The 17552-nt window shown below is 36.2% G+C and overlaps 2 protein-coding genes across 3 annotated transcripts; both read right to left on the bottom strand.

The window, feature by feature from the left end:
• Nucleotides 1-1665: 1665 nt before the first annotated feature.
• On the bottom strand, nucleotides 1666-3688 carry LOC147477153 (GRAS family protein RAD1-like). Its single transcript, XM_086584581.1, has one exon. The coding sequence runs from the start codon at nucleotides 3380-3382 to the stop codon at nucleotides 1727-1729; it is 1656 nt and encodes a 551-aa protein (XP_086440707.1). The 5' UTR covers nucleotides 3383-3688; the 3' UTR covers nucleotides 1666-1726.
• Nucleotides 3689-5255: 1567 nt separating this feature from the next.
• On the bottom strand, nucleotides 5256-10296 carry RH36 (RNA helicase 36). Of its 2 annotated transcripts, XM_086583939.1 has the most exons (6): nucleotides 9651-10294; nucleotides 8483-8805; nucleotides 7109-7312; nucleotides 6926-7007; nucleotides 6632-6730; nucleotides 5256-5641 (listed from the first exon to the last, which is right to left on the bottom strand). In XM_086583939.1, exons 1-6 carry the CDS (start codon nucleotides 10236-10238, stop codon nucleotides 5483-5485), a joined length of 1455 nt encoding a protein of 484 aa, XP_086440065.1. In that variant the 5' UTR covers nucleotides 10239-10294; the 3' UTR covers nucleotides 5256-5482. The 2 variants fall into 2 exon arrangements, with proteins under 2 accessions (XP_086440065.1, XP_086440066.1); XM_086583940.1 differs by lacking the exon at nucleotides 6632-6730 and having other exon boundaries at nucleotides 9651-10296.
• Nucleotides 10297-17552: the final 7256 nt, after the last annotated feature.

A 17552-nucleotide genomic window follows, 5' to 3' on the forward strand; every position in this document is an offset into this window, starting at 1 on the left:
TGTTCATGTTCCAAGGAAGTGTGTGTGTATTCTGGCTGATATGATCTTTTGGAGAGATAAGCTGCTTAGTTGCATATGATTTGGGATTGGCCAAATAATATCTAGAACATTTAGAATACGTACACCTTAGTATCTAGCCATTTTGTTTCCAATATGTATCCAAGTTCAATACGAACAAATTCAATCCATATTGAACATATTGAACATGTAACAAACCGGTGTTCTAGTTAATTAATCTTAATCAATCCATAATGTGGAATAATTAAGCTATTATAACATATTAAATTTCAGCATCCAACTCGAAACTAAAATTAGCTATGAATTGTACCAAAATTGGCTATGAATTTTCAGCATCTAGCATCTAAATCAGCATCTAACTTGAAACTAGAATGTACCAAAGAGTTTTGGGATGACACTTTGGGACTCACCTATGCGTTCGGGCTATGTACTGGTGTGTCATGTTGTGCCTCCCTCTAATGAATATACTCTTTGGGAGGAATGTAAGTTTCAAGCTTTAGTTTTAATATACAAGTTGGGGTCTGCCTTAACCCCAGCTTAACTTTTCAAAACAAAATAAGGTTGGTCGTGTTTTTTTGGTGTTGGGGAAGACCCTAATTTTTTCAAAAAAAAAATAAGGTTGACCATGTTTTTTTTTGTGTTGGGGAGTCCCTAATTTTCCCATCTAGTTGGGGGAAATTCTAATGGGCTCATCTAGTAGGAGGTAATACTAGTTAACCCAAAAAAAAATTGGCTATGAATCGCCGAAGCACCTTGTGACTTTATGCTATTATGTAAGGCTTCAATTGTTCCATGCAAGACTATACTAAACAGTTCAAAAGATCAAATCTGCATTAATTAAATTATTATAGATGCCATATGGATCGGTGCTTTTAGGTATTGGATATCCTTCAGAAAACCGCGGTTGCATGTCAACGTCGTGAAGAATTCTATGACAGTTGCGCGTTGATAGGGAAATGAATTAGTCGATAGCGAAGTGAATTAGTTAAATAATTAATGATTGCTGTCACAATGGAAAGGGAGACATTGAAAGCCATGAGTGCAGCATTTTTGGCACAAGGGACAATTGAAAAACGATAATGACTGATACAAAATAATTAATCACATTTCAAGCATAGTCATACCTATACGGTTAAATTGCATAAGGAATTGATGCTCAAGTATAACAACAAAAGTAGGGAAATTAAGATCCAATATCATTCTTCGGATAGATAGTGACCACACCTGTTTTTTATTTTATTTCTGATTTCAGTGGTGCATAACATAGAGCTTTTTACATGTGCTATGTGCCTAACTGCCTATGTACTGTGCACAAAACTTCGCCAGCTTTCTGCATTAAAAATGGTGGATGATACATTTTTACTCCAGGTGCTGAATTAGTATCTTGAGAAAGATATCTATGAATTGAATAGATTCTTTTCCTCACAGCACAAAGTGAGCAGTTGATGGAGTTTAATTAGAGAGACTTATGGTCGTTACGGTGCATTCCATGATTGGCTCAGCAGTTCACAAGGCCGTGCAAATGAAATTTGCGGTGAACCTTGCATTTTAGTGTTGGAACTTGAGAGCAATTTTCAAATATTACTGTACATTTCATGCTTTTCGTATAGCAATTTCAACAAGTATACTTCGAAGTTTGAACAAAAATGAACAAGAAAATAATCAATCAAGTTGCAATAGACAGATATTTGATTCAAAGTAAGGAAAATTAAGAGTGCACTTTCCATGCAGAAGCCAACATTATAGGTCTCCCTTTCCATCCTAGAAGCAAACTGCCCTTCTCGGTAGCTAGACTATATCCATCACAGGCATATACAGATAACATCATCCTAATTTGACTCATACACTTCAATCCCACAACTTGAAAACCAGCTCTTCCTAATTGTCTTCTCCATTGGTCTGCTCTTTCATGTCTTTCGATTCTATCAGATCCCTCATAAGCAACAATGTTTCGTATTTCCTCTCCAAAATGCAACCTCTCGATCTTAATCCTTTGCGCACTATTTCGGGGTAAACCGGCTTCAAGGGAGTCGAAAATAGCAGAATAGTAGTGAAGTGATTCGAGGAACCTCCCAAGAAAGAAAGGCCCATTATGGTTTGCATCTTGCTCGACGACTGTGAGCAAGGCTGGAGTTAGTTTCTTGATAGCTTGGAGGATAATCTTCAATGAACCTCTACTCTCCTTCACATACTTGTGCAAGTGCATAATACTATTGAAAATCAACAATTCTCCTTCCTTTAAGTTAAGTTTCTCACTAGTAAATAGGGATGGTATTACAGGTTCTGTAATCACATGGAAATGTAAAGTCATACCTAAGGAACTAGCATCATCGGTTAAAGCTCTCATGCTTGCTTCATGCTCTAAATCTAGAATAGGGTACTTTTCATCTCCATTGATGATTATAGTAATTCTAAGCTTCGGTGGGCCCTCAGGCCGAGAAGCTAGGCTTCTTATCAAAGAAGGCCATTGATGAAGGCCTAGTAGTTCCATTCCAAGGTCGATGATATGGATGGAATCAATTTCCTTACCTTGAGTTGCTTGACATATAGCCTCATTTGCTGCCATAAAACCAAAGGCAATATAAGGGGTAGCTTGGTAAAGGGATTGCAAAGCTTCCATTTTTTCTTCCCTATTGATCCTCATAGCAGGAATATCAGCATTACTGAATATACCATTTGTGCCCACAACAAGTGATAATCTAGCCTTCAGTCCCATTGCAAAGCAAAAAGAGACTCTTTGCAAAGAATCACCACATGGATTTGCTAAGGCCCATACTTGATCAAGCATCAAACTAGCAAGCTTAGTGTCCCTGCAACCAACAGCCTCAGCACAGGCTAGCAATAAGTGCACCAAGTGAAGTCCTTGGTCAACTACTCCATTAGCTGCCTGATAATTCTCTTCTGCACTAGTACCATTAGGCTGCAAAGGCTGCACATCTGAAGCCACCATAAAATCATTGAAACTATCTTCAATCATCATTGAATTAGAAGCAGCATGTCCTTCAATATCATTAACCATACTGAACAATGCAACCATGAGATCATCGTCTTGAAAGGTGGTTTCTTCGCATGGGAGGAACGTCGGCTTTTCTTTGGAGGACTTGTCAGTATCTTCTTCCTTGCCGCAATCCATGTTAAAGAAACTATCGACGAAGTCCTCCTCAGTAGAGCCTAGATGTGGAACAGTACTGCTAGTTGTATCAGAAGGAGACAACATTTCTTCTATCTCATTCAGCGCCTCCTCCATTGAGTCACCTCTTTGTTCTTGCTCCGTTCTTGCTGCGCAAAATTTTCGGATAGCCATATCTTGGTTGAGGCTACTCTCATCCATGAGAAAGGAAAGCCAGCTATTAGTTGCTTCCATTTGATCTCTGAACCGTAACTGAAGAAAATATAGTCTGGTGTACGTTAATAGTAGCACAACATATTACTAATCAGGGTGCACTTCTCTGGAATGATAGTGAGCTTACAGATATCATTTATCATATGTTATTTAATGGCAATATGACTACATACTTTAGTTGTTGGCTCCTTTTAGAAAAAGAGCATCAAATAATTTATTTGTTTGGAATATGAAACTTAGATCTCTATGATTTAAGATTGATATTTCTCAAGATTTAGAATGATGTGTATGATACTATGATCTATGGTAGGTATGCTTTTAGGAGCATTGTTTGAGTAATTGAGATAACTCGTTATCTTTTTGCTTACATGATTTTACCATAGATAGCTGCAGATTCTTAAATTTGTCTCATTTACAAGGAATTTTGGCAGAAACTTTACCATACCAATTAATTATTATATATTAACTAAAGTATCCATATTCTATATTGACATTGATCGAATTCGCCCTATGTTTGTTATTGGGCTAGACCAAAAAATTACATACCAATTTGCTGGATAACCGAAAAGAATGATTGGTGAAAGAGACATGGGTAATAATGGACAAAATTTAATACGCCGAGTGGTTTGTTCGTTTGTTAATGTTGATGTACTGGAAAAAAAATGAGTAGGAACCTTAGCCGGCCCAAGGACGAATTCAGACGGTCGAGTTCTCAACACTTTGTGGGACCATTTTCTTCCTTTTTATTATGTGTTTGTCCTCCCTGCATACACACCATATTGTTCGGCCAACAAGCAATAAGACGTACTGGGTGGCTTTTTGGTTTTATGAGTTTTACTTGTTTTCCATTAGTAGTTGGTATAACCATGAATGCTGGGATCTGAGGACCAATTTTTTCACTAAAACTCCAACTAAATAGTTGACTGAGAATGTCATTTAAATTTAGCCGACCACGAGTTTCATTAGACGGTTGGAAGTTGCGTGAGATGCACCCTTTTCTTTAAGAAAAAAGTCATGTAATGGAAGATGTGGGTTGTAGTAGAAATGTAGAATACATTGATTAGCAATACCAGTTTCTTTGGTTGAAGTAGTTCTACATTTATAATGTTGTAATAATGCTCATTTGTGGTTGAACTTAAGTAGATGAGAATCAAGGTAGCTTCACTTTTTCTTCATATGGAAAGAGCTTGTTTCTCCTTATAAGTATACAATGCCAAGGCCCAAAATATCGATATCGATGAATATATCGGTATATCCAAAAACCGATATATATCAGATATATCTATTTTTTTGGTGACCAGTCCAAACTATTTAAAATATTGAAAATATTAGATATATCGGAAATATAATATAATAAATATATTGGAAATATCATATTTATATTAAAAAATGGTCAAAAAGTCAACTGATATATATCGTAAATATCGGATATATCGATTATATTGGCGATATAAAATTTTATATCAAAAATTCCGATATATATCAAGAAAAAAAAAGGTTATATATTCGGTGGATATATATCAAAAATATCGATATCGGTGTACCAAAATACCGATATATATCGGATATATCGGGCGATATTTTGGTCATTGTGCAAGGCCACCTTTGCTGCAGCTACCAGCTGATTAGTTTTGTTTTGCACCTAACAACTTATTAGTTCTGACTTCTGACTTCTGTTTGCTCCATCTGCTTGAAAAAATGCTAGAAAATAACTAGAGTGCATGAAACTTCTTGTCGGTCGGCTCACAACTGATAAACCAACAAGTGAGCCTAATCTCATTGAATTTAGCATACAATAGAATAAATCAGAAAAGAATTTTATAGCCAGAATAGTGTTCTTAGGTTTAGACCGTTTGGACACGGCAATTTCACACACCCTAGAGTCTGCAACAAATTTCTTCACAAGCAACAAAAAATACATTTGTTATTGAAGTCAAAATCGTACATAATGTATTTCTCACATATTAAATGATAATCCTAAAAAGTGTCACACACGCACACTTTGTATTTATCAATGGTGACACTCTTTCTCCCCCTAATACATCATTAGGCTCAATTTTTATATATCAGATTCTTCGAGATTTCTTTTCTCAAACATGTTCCAACCAGCAATACACTATTTTAGGAAGAAGACTTGCTCTTTCTTCTTTGTTTACTTCTTTTCTTTAATAATCCTTTTGCTGCTAATGATTTTAGCTTTTGGGCTTTGCGTTCTTTTGCTTTCTCTTCGAAGCCATCATCTCTCATCTTCATCGCTGAGATCCTTCTGGCCTTGTAAACCTGTAATGCGGATGAAAATATTCAATCTAACAACTTCTGATTTGCTCACTTATTTTGCATATTCGTCCAGAAAAAAAATATAAATAAAATAAATCAATCAATCAATAAATAAATAAGAAATAAAAAATGTATGGCAAATGTAGGAGCAGTTAACCATATAACACAGTCAGAAGCTTGAAAAGGTTGGGTCCAACAGGATCTCAAAAAAATTAGAGAAGAGAGCTGTGTACCTACACAGGCCCCATCTTCTCAACTAAAGCACCTCGACACATCCAAGATAGCAACAAGAATCCATGGAGATGTTCCATGGAGAATAACTAGTAAAACTACTCCAACTAAAACTACCAAAATCAAGAAGACAAGCTGGTAACTAGTTCTAATCCTAAAATTATAGGACTTTCTATGGCGTCACATAGAGTCCATGACCATAAGTCTCTCTTCCATCTAAGCTAACTTGTATCCTCATGAACTATAGCTTATCTACTGAAAAGCATTTACTATAGCACATTTATGCATCACATAGCATTACAAGTCATTTATGATTTATGTAATGTACTTCGATAAATCCAGAATTACAATTTCTGTTTTAATGTTCCAGAATTATTTACTTTTCAAGAGCTTGTCATTATGCGAAGTTAGAATGAAGGTTCAAACATGACCCTAAAGAATTTAAGTTGAGGGTGGTTTCAAGTACTAAAAGAGTAAAAGGTAGACCAAAGATGACATGAACTTTAGTGGCAGAAAAGTAGGAAATCTATGGCATTGGCCACAATTAAATGAAGAAACAGGATTCGTTCAACGGAACCCATAATTGATAATTCAGAACAAGACACTGTTGTTCTGGTTACCCTGATCAAATTTCTCCATGAAATATTCATTTGATGTGGGATCTTGTGAACCTACGAGTTAGAAAATTTTACAAGTCCAAATTCCAAAGTTACGCAAAACTAATGTAACACTCTAGGAATCACCAGATGTAAATTATCTCACCTTGGTGATGTTGGCAAGCACCTCATTCTCTTTGCACTCAAACTTCTCCAATTGTTTCTTAGTGTTGGCCTCTATTTCATGAATAAGATCTACGTCATTCTGTGGATTGTGATTAAGCATAATAGTTGAGAACATAAATACAAAAGTTAGCTGGTACACAATTTAAATTACACTATTTCATGTTTACTACAAAATTACATCATATTTCAAACACAGGCATGCAAAAGATTTGCAAGCTTACCAAAGCTCACATTACAGTTTCGATTTGTAAATGGGGATTGTTATGTTACTTGCCTGTGTCACTAAACTCACTGCCAGCCCTCCTCTCCCAGCTCTAGCAGTACGGCCAACTCGATGAACATAGTCCTCGGAATGCCTGCGATGTTGGAAATCACAAAATCATGCTCGTCATTATCTGCAAGTTATGCAAACGAAGAAATTTCACAATATACAGTCGGTATCAAAAGAAACTATCACCTTGGAATATCATAATTAATGACAAGATCAACAGTGGGAATATCTAAACCACGACTTGCAACGTCTGTTGCCAGCAAAACAGGGACCTGACCAGATTTGAACCGCTGTAGTGCAGAAAGTCTCAGTGCTTGAGATTGGTGTGAGTGTAATGCTGCTGCTGAATGATCTAGCTCTTCCAATAGCAAACTCAGAAGGTGACAAGTCCTGGTTCAACAGTTTATGGTTGAGTAACAAAAGAATGGCTAAACTTTAAAGCAAAGTATTCCACATACAAAATAGCAAAAATGTTACCAATATTTAACTATAATTTTCTCACACATAGTAGAGGTATGCAATTTCTTTTAACGAGTAGATATCAGGCTTAGACACTTGGACACAAGCACTAAGTTATTGCCTTCTCGAAAAGTGCGTGAGCACCTAAATGTCATTTTATCCAACTTAAGTAAGTAGTAGTGCCATTTTTTTTTAAATATCTAGGGGACTGAAAGTGAATGCTCTAAGCACTGAAGGACAAGACTTGAGTCACATTTCAATCAGATTCATAAACATTTTTGCACCATGCCTCGTCTATAGGAATGACAATATGACACCCATAAGTCTGTGTATAGTGAACTTTAGATGCAAAGATAGGCTGAGAAACACCCAGGTAAGAAACCCTTCTATTACAAAATATGGCTCCACAAGAGCCATTCCTGGTGAGCCATGAGATGCCCCACCGGTGTTAACCTCATGCTAGCTCGGTAATGGGCGAAACCAGTCAAAAAGTTCTAAAACTCTATAATCTCTAAGTTTGATATCGTGTGTGATCAGACATCATGGTGAAGTGTGAACCACTTCAGAGTAGACATCCTTATAATTGGCAGCCATTGCCAAAAAACAACAAAATCCTAAGTGCATCATGGTTACAAGCAAAAAGGATGTGATGTATTTGATAAAAACACTGCATAAGAACTATTATGTTACTCTAAGTGTTAATTTTTGCATACTTCTATATAACTCTTTAAGTGTCCGCGTAATCTTTCCTGCAGCAATAAAGTCAACTTTACCTTCTAAGTCGCATTTTTACATGCTTTAGCATTTCTCTGTTTTGATAGTTCTTTCTGAATGTAGGCAAATATGCCAAGGTGTAAATGTAGCATATGTTTCTCTTTTTATCACTAGAAACCATGCATTGCTCGGTTACAATATTAAGGAATCAGAATGAATTCAATGCGAACAGTGTAAAAAGAAAAATGAACCTTAAAAAGGATGAATACAGGCCAGGACAAACAGGTCATATAGAAAATTAACATATCTAAAAAACAGAGCATAGATGGTAGAAAACAAACAGAAAATATTTTGAAACACTATGATATAAAGAATAAAGATCCATACTTGCACTTCGAAACAAACACAATGGCTGAGCGGATTCCCATATCCTCCATTTTTGACAAAATGTGAAGGAGGTAAACATCTTTTAAATTCTCGGGAATAAATAGATACTGTTGCTTGAGAGATTCAACTGTTCTGACTCCTTCATATGCCTGATAAAAGTATGCCTTGTTTGCAGAAAGCTCAAGCAACGTCTGTAGGTTTTCCGTCATTGTCGCTGAAAATAAAAGAGTTTGTCGATTTTCAGGTAGGCACTTAAAAATCACTCGCAGTTCCTCCTCAAAGCCAACATCCAAAACCCTATCGGCCTCATCCAAAACGAGAAACTGAACAAAAATTAAGGCATAACCGTGTAAACCTCAAAAGCATCAAGCCATTGGAACATAAATGATGAACAAATTAGATAACACACAGAATTACATGCTCACAACAAGAATCATACATATGTAGCACTGCTTTATTTCAGAAAGCATGAAAATAAATTTCATGTTAAAACTTTATTTACAAAACAATACACCTAAAAGAGAACTGCACTAGAAAATGTAAATGAGATATGGCACTTGTGGTAATAATCAAAGAAGACCTCATTCGATGCCTAGAGAAGGTTTCCACATGGAACCTGAGGCAACATGTAGATAAAAATAATCTACATATTGGAATAACTGACCTCTCTCACAAAAATCAGATAAACTCCAACCTGGTAGCCCGCAAGATCAAAACTATACATATCTTTACATACACATTCACAAATCATAAGGGTTTCCATTCGGTTGGAACTGGATCATTAACTATACATATCCTCTAAATCTGAATATAATTCCCAAGCAATTCTACCAAACATGGTTATGAGATATATTACATTGCTCACACATCACATGCTTTAACCATTCAAATTGTGTTAGCATTGTTTCATCATATGCGTCTCTATAATACATGGTACGTACACAACTACACATTCATAAATTTTAAGCGTTTCCATTCAATTAAAACAGATACAAAACTCAACCATCCACTACACATATCCTCTAAAAACAGCACGTCAAGGTGCCAATCGCAAGAAATTCTATCCCAACATGGTTATGAAACATATTGCATTTCTCACATATACTTTAACCGTTCAAATTGTTATAACTAATAAATTTACATATCATCAACAAAAACAATTTTATACCTTAGTCCTCTTAAACACAGCCTCAATATCTGGATTCTGCTCAATCAAAACCTTTATCCTCCCCGGTGTAGCAATAATAACATGAGGCCTACTCATCAACACTTTCCCTTGTTCAATCATATCCATTCCACCAACAATAACACTACACCTCAAACTCAAACTAGACCCAAGTGCCTTAAACTGGTCAGCTAACTGAAACGCCAATTCACGCGTAGGCGTTATAACTAACGCGTAAACACCGTAACGATTCTCAGCTAACTTCTGTAATATAGGTAGCGCGAATGCAGCAGTTTTGCCACTGCCAGTTTCAGCTAGTCCTAAAACATCATTGCCAGCTAGGATTTTGGGAATGCAATGTTGTTGGACTGGTGTTGGTTTTTTCAAGCCTAGTTCTTTGCATGTTTCAAGTGCCCAGTCAGAAAGATTTAAGTCTGTGAATGTTAGTGTGGTGGTGGTGGGGGTTTTTAAGTCTGTAAATTTTTCTAGTGCTTTGGGTATGTGGGAATTTGAGGTAGGGGTTAAAATGGGTTTTGATCTTTTGGAAAAGAGTGGGAAGTTTTCGTCAATTGGGATTTCTTCTTCATCCATTTTTTTGTTTGTCTCAGTTTTTAGGGTTTTGCAGAGGATGAAGAATGAAAAGGGTTTTAGTTAAATGCCGAGATAACGATTTTGCGAGATTTCCAAGCGTTTCGGTTGAAATTCTAGTGATATTATAATTTTTCATTTTTTTTTAAATTCCGTTGAGATTTAAATCACTACAGTTTTGCATGTTTCACTTGGATATACTTGACCGGACTCTCGCTAAATATACTATGTACAAAACTAGATAGAAATATTGGTTGGATTTGAAGCAAGAAATATGGTAGCTAGGGTTACGACTAATAGGGTTGTCAATGGGTTTTGATAAAAAACGGTTTTGGTTTTGGTAATTTGGTTTGTTTCCACCGACCCGAAACTAAACTGATAAGATATTGGTTTGGTTTTGCGTTTACTCTCCACCGAACCGATAAGATGACATTTTAGTAATATTTATAATTAATTTTGTATATGTTTATCAATTGTGTGGCTGAATTTAATTGATTTAATTTAGAATTTAATTGATTTTATAGTTTTCGGTTCGAGTTGGTTTGGTTTCGGTTTGTAATATATCTTATCGGTTTAGTTCGGTTTTAGATTCCCAATTTTCTTATCGGTTCGGATTCGAATTTTCCATAATCCGACCCAAACAGATCCATTGACAGCCCTATTTACGGCTGTTTGATTAGGGAAGCAAAATAAAATGGAACCGTAGATGGGCGGATAATAATTGAGCAAAATATATGTCAGGCGATATATACCTGTATCTTGAGGAGATAGTTCTAATAACTGTCCATATCTTGTCATATTAACTGATCATGGTCGATAGTCGAATATTATTCCTAATCAATAGTCTGTATTATCAACTGAGTAAAAAAAAACAGGTGCTGACTAGCAAAGTCGGTAAAACCTTTAGGTGATGATATCAAAGGTCTGGGGCTCGAACCCCGCCAGCATCAAAGAGTTGAAAGTAATGTTCAAAAGGTTTCAGGTTGGGATTACCTTGAAAGTATAATGTCCAAAAGGCGTAATTAGTCACTTAACCTTCCTTCTTGAAAGTAATGTTCAAAAGGTTTCAGGTTGGGATTACCTTGAAAGTATAATGTCCAAAAGGCGTAATTAGTCACTTAACCTTCCTTAGGCTGAGTCCAATGGCTCCCTATCCCTTTAAAAGTAGTGTTAAAGTCAATAAAGTAGAGCTAAAGTCAACATATTTTACTCTCTATCATTATTTTTCTATGTATATATACAAAGGATTTTACTCTCTATCTCTATTTTACTCTAGAGATAGAGAGTAGAATCCTTTGTATATATAAAGAGGAAAGTAATGATAGAGAGCAAAATCTGTTGACTTTAACTCTACTTTTAAAGGGATAGGGAGCCATTGGACTCAGCCTTAGTAACAGATCCATTTCTTGTGTATGCCGGCTTACTTGCTTGACTCTATATTGCTTACTTTTATACTAACTAAACCCTACCTCTCTTTCACTAACTCATCATAGAAGTTTGACATCTGTCACTAGATAGGAATCGCCATACAGTACTGGTTAAACACTAATCACTATTACAGTTTGATTAAACACTAATCATTACTATTACACCCCCTCAAGCTGATGATATGAAGCAACCGAAAGCTTGGACTTTAGCAGATTGAATCTACTTGCAGAGAGACCTTTGGTGAAGATGTCTGAAACCTGATCTTGAGTACATATATATTTTAAAAGAAGAGCTCCACTGGTGACTAACTCTCTTGTGTAGTGATAATCAACCTCAATGTGTTTTGTCCGTGCATGGAAGACTGGATTGGATGCCAATGCTAAAGCTCCAATATTATCACACCACAGGACCGAAGGTTGTGATAAGAAAACATGTAGGTCTTGTAAGAGTTGACATAACCAATGAAGTTCAATACAAGTGTAAGCTAAAGCTCTGTACTCATATTCAGTAGATGATGATCTGGAGACTGTAGACTATTTCTGTCACACTCCGAATTTCGATAAATCAGATAATATAAATGATACCTGACCCCTCGATATCCGAGATGTGGCAACAACCTCAAAACCCAATCTATTTCATAACCCTAATGAATAAAAACACATGCGGAAAAAAATCTAAATAATAGACTATTGTTAACAATAACTCATCATTATGAAAATTTGTGATCAAAATTAAGTTACAAACTTCTTCACTTAAGAATTCAGAAAAATAAATTAAAACATATGTCCCCAACAAATTCCACTACATCTCTGAGGAAAAATGAACCGACATCTTATTAAAAATAAATGCTAACATCAATCACGAGCAGCACGCCACCTTCTCGAACATCAGCTAACCCTGTCTAGGCTGATCGACTATGTTCATATAAGAACACACCCGATTAGCAAACATGCACATCGGGTCAGCATTATAAATAATGCTGGTATGAGTAGCCTTAAAAAAACCATTTAGATATACATAATATTTCATTCTTTATATGGCAGGTAGTTCCTCCACTGAGGCGCCTTAGCTTAAGGTAGTTAGTTCCTTCATAAAGGCACCTTAGCTTCTAACTAAAAGTAAATAAAAATGTATGGTATCCTAGTACTTACCTTTATGCATGCTCTATCGCAGAGTGGGTCCTCTCTGTAAGAATAATTAGTTTAACCCACTCTCCTGCAAAGCAATATGAAATAATCATAGCATAAAACGAAACTTAATTTGAAAGTCTTAAATCAATAACCACACCGAAGGAAAGTATCATATCAGTAATATTTATCAAGTGTCCCTAATAACACGTCGTCTCTATGTTTTACCTAGTTTCCATGGTTACCACAATCGTTACCCAACGCTGAACATGTACATCCACATGCCTCCCCTCACATACTGGACCACTCCGTGCGTAATTACCCTAAGCGGGATATCGCATACTAGGTAACCTTCACACGGAAGCCATTATGTGAGTAATGCCACTATTCGGCATAAAAGTAACGCGCGTCTCGTTCTAAAGTTTGAGAATGAGATAATCAAGCTACTATTCGGCTACGCCAGAAGGGCCATTCAGATTCACTGAAACGCCAAAAGGGCCAATCAAATTGCACACGCCCTACACAGGGCTAATCACATGAGTTGTGATAGCTAGGTTCTAGGATTTTCGTTACGTAATTTATTCAAATGTATACATCTATGCATCTTAAAATTTCCCTCTCTTCACATGTCAATATTCACATAAGATCAACGTCAAATCTATATTAGATACTGACAAACAAGTTTATACAAGTGTCACCAACATCCTATTATTGGATTGGTCCATAAAATTCAATCTATAACATTTTGGAAGAAGTCAACAGTTAATGGGTCAACAGTCAATCCCAACAGTCAACGGTCCTAACTGGTGGTCATCCCAACCGGTCCTCACCCAAACCCATATTTAAAAATAGTTCAAACCCTGGTCCTAATCGACTTGGCTAAACTAACCCGATTCAATAACTTAAGCCTTAACCCGGCCCATAAACTAATTTGACCAAACTTGAAATTATCTAAACTAAACAGATCTCATGCGACTTAAAATTTTATAGACCAACCCACATAACATTTTTAAACTGGCCCAAAACAAAAGACAAATTCGACCCAAGCCCAACTAATTACCCACAAATCTAATATTCTTTAGCCACCGACTGGGAGCACTAGATCTCTCTCACTGTCATCTCCTTCCCAGCACCAGCAGCTAGTTTCCAGCCACCCCCAAACCTTCACACACCACCCAAAAATAACCAATCGAAATTTGTGTGGGTGAAAAACCCCACAACTTTACTTCACCAAGAAACCCCAAATTCTCAGTTTCGAAAACACCTCTCAAATCATGGATCCGACCGCCATTAACGTTTCCTTGAAGCTTTCAACCACCCTCAAACTCCCCCTTAAAACCATTCATCAAACAACCAACCCGTAATACAAACAAAACAGTTCAAAAATACGAAAAAATACAATATCCACACCCCCACAGTATCACAGTAATACCATTCGAACATTTACAGGGGAGGAGGTTTGGGGCTCGCGCCTCCATTTACAACCACCTAAGGGTTTCGACAGTCCTACAATTTAACAAGTTTTAAACATTAACGAGAAGAATCATTGCTAAATAGAAATGAGAAGAAAATGAAAATGGACGGAAACATGTAGTAAACATGGTACTACAGTAAAGTCATCTCTGTGTATAGACGAGAAAAATGGAACTAAACTACTCACCTCTTTATTATCGTGAAAAAGAAATATCGAAGAAGACTACGCGAGAACCAATCCCAGCTAGCTCGCAAAAATCCACCGTTCTTCTTCGTTTTTGCTTGAGTGTGCTGTTGTGTTTTTGAGAAAAACTACTTTCTCCAGAGACACCATATATTATGCTTAACTTCCAATTTTACTAAATATCCTTATTCCTAACTATGGAAATCTTATTTTCTATTAAAAGTACTATATCTATTAAGTTCCTTATGTTAATATCCTGTTTCCTTTTTATGTAAAACTTTCCGAGTATTAAGAATAATCTATACCCAACATTCAAAATTCAAATCCTAGTTTCCTATAGTAACATTATTCAAAATTACTATTTAGTATTCCCTCCTTTCTCTTTCTATCAAAAGTCAAACTCACATACTAGCACATTGACCAGAAAATAAAATCAAATACAGAAATATACTAAATGTTGTTACGAAAATAATGTAAAAATAAAATAGGGGTCTTACAATTTCTTTGCACTCCATGAGATAAGATTTGATCTAAAGTAGATACAAAAACCATTTGTTGACATCCTATCAACTGGGCATTGATCAGCTCCCAAATGTGCATTTTATTACTCGTATATTGCTGCATTACAGTCCCTCTTACGCTTAACGAAAAGATAACTCATAACTTTTATTGCCTTTTTCAGATTAAGGATCGGAGTATTTCAGACCACTTATCATAAAAGCTGCATCTTAGCACCAAAAGGAGCATTAATCACGCTTATTATGAAGACCAGTAGCTACTATGGAAAAGTGCTGAAAAAGTCAAAGTCAACCGGTCAAAGTGAAAAGTCAAAGCCCTCATAATACCAGAGATGGAGGCCCTTATCTCAAATTATGAAGACTTTCTCCCTAAACCTACCTTGGTCATGAAGAAACCAAAAAACAAAAGCAAAAGTGAAAGTTGGACTGATAGTGGGATGAGTAATAGATGAAGAAGTTGAATGTGAATCACTGAAAGACGAAGGAGAAATAGATTGAGATGAAGAAGTAGAAGTTGGACTGATAGTGGAAGTAGAAGAACTAGATTGTTGTTATGGGGAAGCATCAGTTGGTCTACTAGGTGAACTAGATTGTGGTGAAGGAGGATCGAAGAAGGGAAGAGTGTCGGCTAATGGTGGAATGCCATTTTGAGTTGGTGGCCTGGTGCACATCTAGAGAACATGGGAAGAATTGGATTAGTAGAAAAAGAAGAAGAAGAAGAAGAAATAGAGTGATGAAAAACATTATAGGAATGAAAAGGAAAATCAGATTCATGAAATACAACATGCCTAGAAATGTAAATTATACCACTGCTTAGTTATAAGCATCTGTATCCTTTATGATGAGAACTATGGCTAATGAAAACACAGTGAGCACCTCCAGCTTGCAGTTTATTGGTGTTGTAAGGCTTTATATATCCAGGGATAACAAGAACAACCATAGGACTTCAGAAAATAATAATCAGGAGGATGATTGAACAACATTTCAAATGGTGATTTGTGTGCAAGAACTAGTGTGGGCAGTCTATTAATAAGAAAAACTGAAGTGAGAAAGACATCTACCCAGAATGTATGTGGTAAGTTACTTTGAACAAATAAAGTTCTACTGAGGCCAAGAATGTGACAATGCTTTCTTTATACTACAGAGTTTTGCTCTGGAGTATGAGGGCAAGAGAACTGATGAAAGACACCTTTTGATTTTAAAAACTTTTTGAGCAAGTTACTAGTAAATTTACCCCCTGCATCTGTTCTAATAGTTTTGATTTTTGTGGTGAATAAATTTTCAACCAAAGCAGTGAAGGACACAAAAGTATTATAGAAATCAGACTTCAATGTTAATGGATAAATCCAAGTAAAATGAGACCAATCATCCACAAGACTAACATAATATTTGAAACCAAAAATATAAAGACAAGGAGAAGGCCCCCATAGATCAATATGAAGCAATTTGTAAAGGGGAAGTAGTGTGGAAAACAACATCTTTAAATGGTAACTTCGTACGACTCACAAAAAAAATTGTTTACATGGAAATTGTCAACAGATACAGGTAAATGACTTTTGTGTAAAACAAATTGCAAAGTTGTTGAGGAGGGATGGCCTAATCTTTGATGCCATAGTGCTGAAGAAGTTCTTTCACCACGTAGAGCAATATGTGCTAAAGTTGAGGAAGGAGGAAATGAAAAAGGATGCATGGTTTTGGCACTGAAAAGTCCAGATGGATGTGGAGAAGAAACTTGGAGATGAAAAGGATATAGACCATTTCTAGGTTGCCCTTGAAAGAGGATTTTCCCAAAAGTGTTGTCCTTAACAAGAAAAGATGTAGGAGTAAAAGTTAAGGAACAGTTGTTATCTTTTGTAAATTGATATATAGAAAGCAAATTATGAGAAATTTGCAGCACATGAAGAATATTATGTAATTGAAATGATGATAAAGATGATGTAAATTAAAAGTAGATGTACCAGTATGTGCAATAGGGAGACCTTGACCATTACCAACATAAATTTTGGCAGGTCCTTCATAATCAAAATAGATTGAGAGGTTTGATATATCAGGTGTCACATGATTAGTGGCACCAGTATCGGCAATCCAAGGTGCATAGCGACCATAAGAGTAACTAGTATCAACACCAACAGAAGGATTAGAGTGAGAACCATAGCTAGCTCCAGAATTATAAATGTTATAATTAAGCAGCAGAACCAGTATAGCCATGAGGACTGGAGTTGGAACTGTAAGCAAAATTTGCTGACATGGCCTGTAGTTTTGAGGTGGGTTGCTTACCAACATAAGCATGATATATACGTTGATAGCAGTTAATAGCAAGATGTCCAGGCTTACTGCATATTTGGCAAATTGGACGTGTCCCAGTATTATTGTTTGAGGAATAGTGGGAAGAGGTAAACCTGTTTTGATTTGAATCGCAAAAGTGAGAACAACCTCGATCCACCTCCTCTTCCTCGATTTGAACCACGTCCTCGATAGGAATTGAAGTTGATGCTAGATGGTGGAAATTTGATGATGAATGATTATAGGAAGTTCTATTGATATTGAATCCCTGGTTTAACATTCCATCTGGTTGATTTAGAGTACG

The sequence above is a fragment of the Coptis chinensis genome, chromosome 9 (assembly GCF_015680905.1).
Source record: "Coptis chinensis isolate HL-2020 chromosome 9, ASM1568090v1, whole genome shotgun sequence".
Classification (NCBI taxonomy): Eukaryota; Viridiplantae; Streptophyta; class Magnoliopsida; order Ranunculales; family Ranunculaceae; genus Coptis; species Coptis chinensis.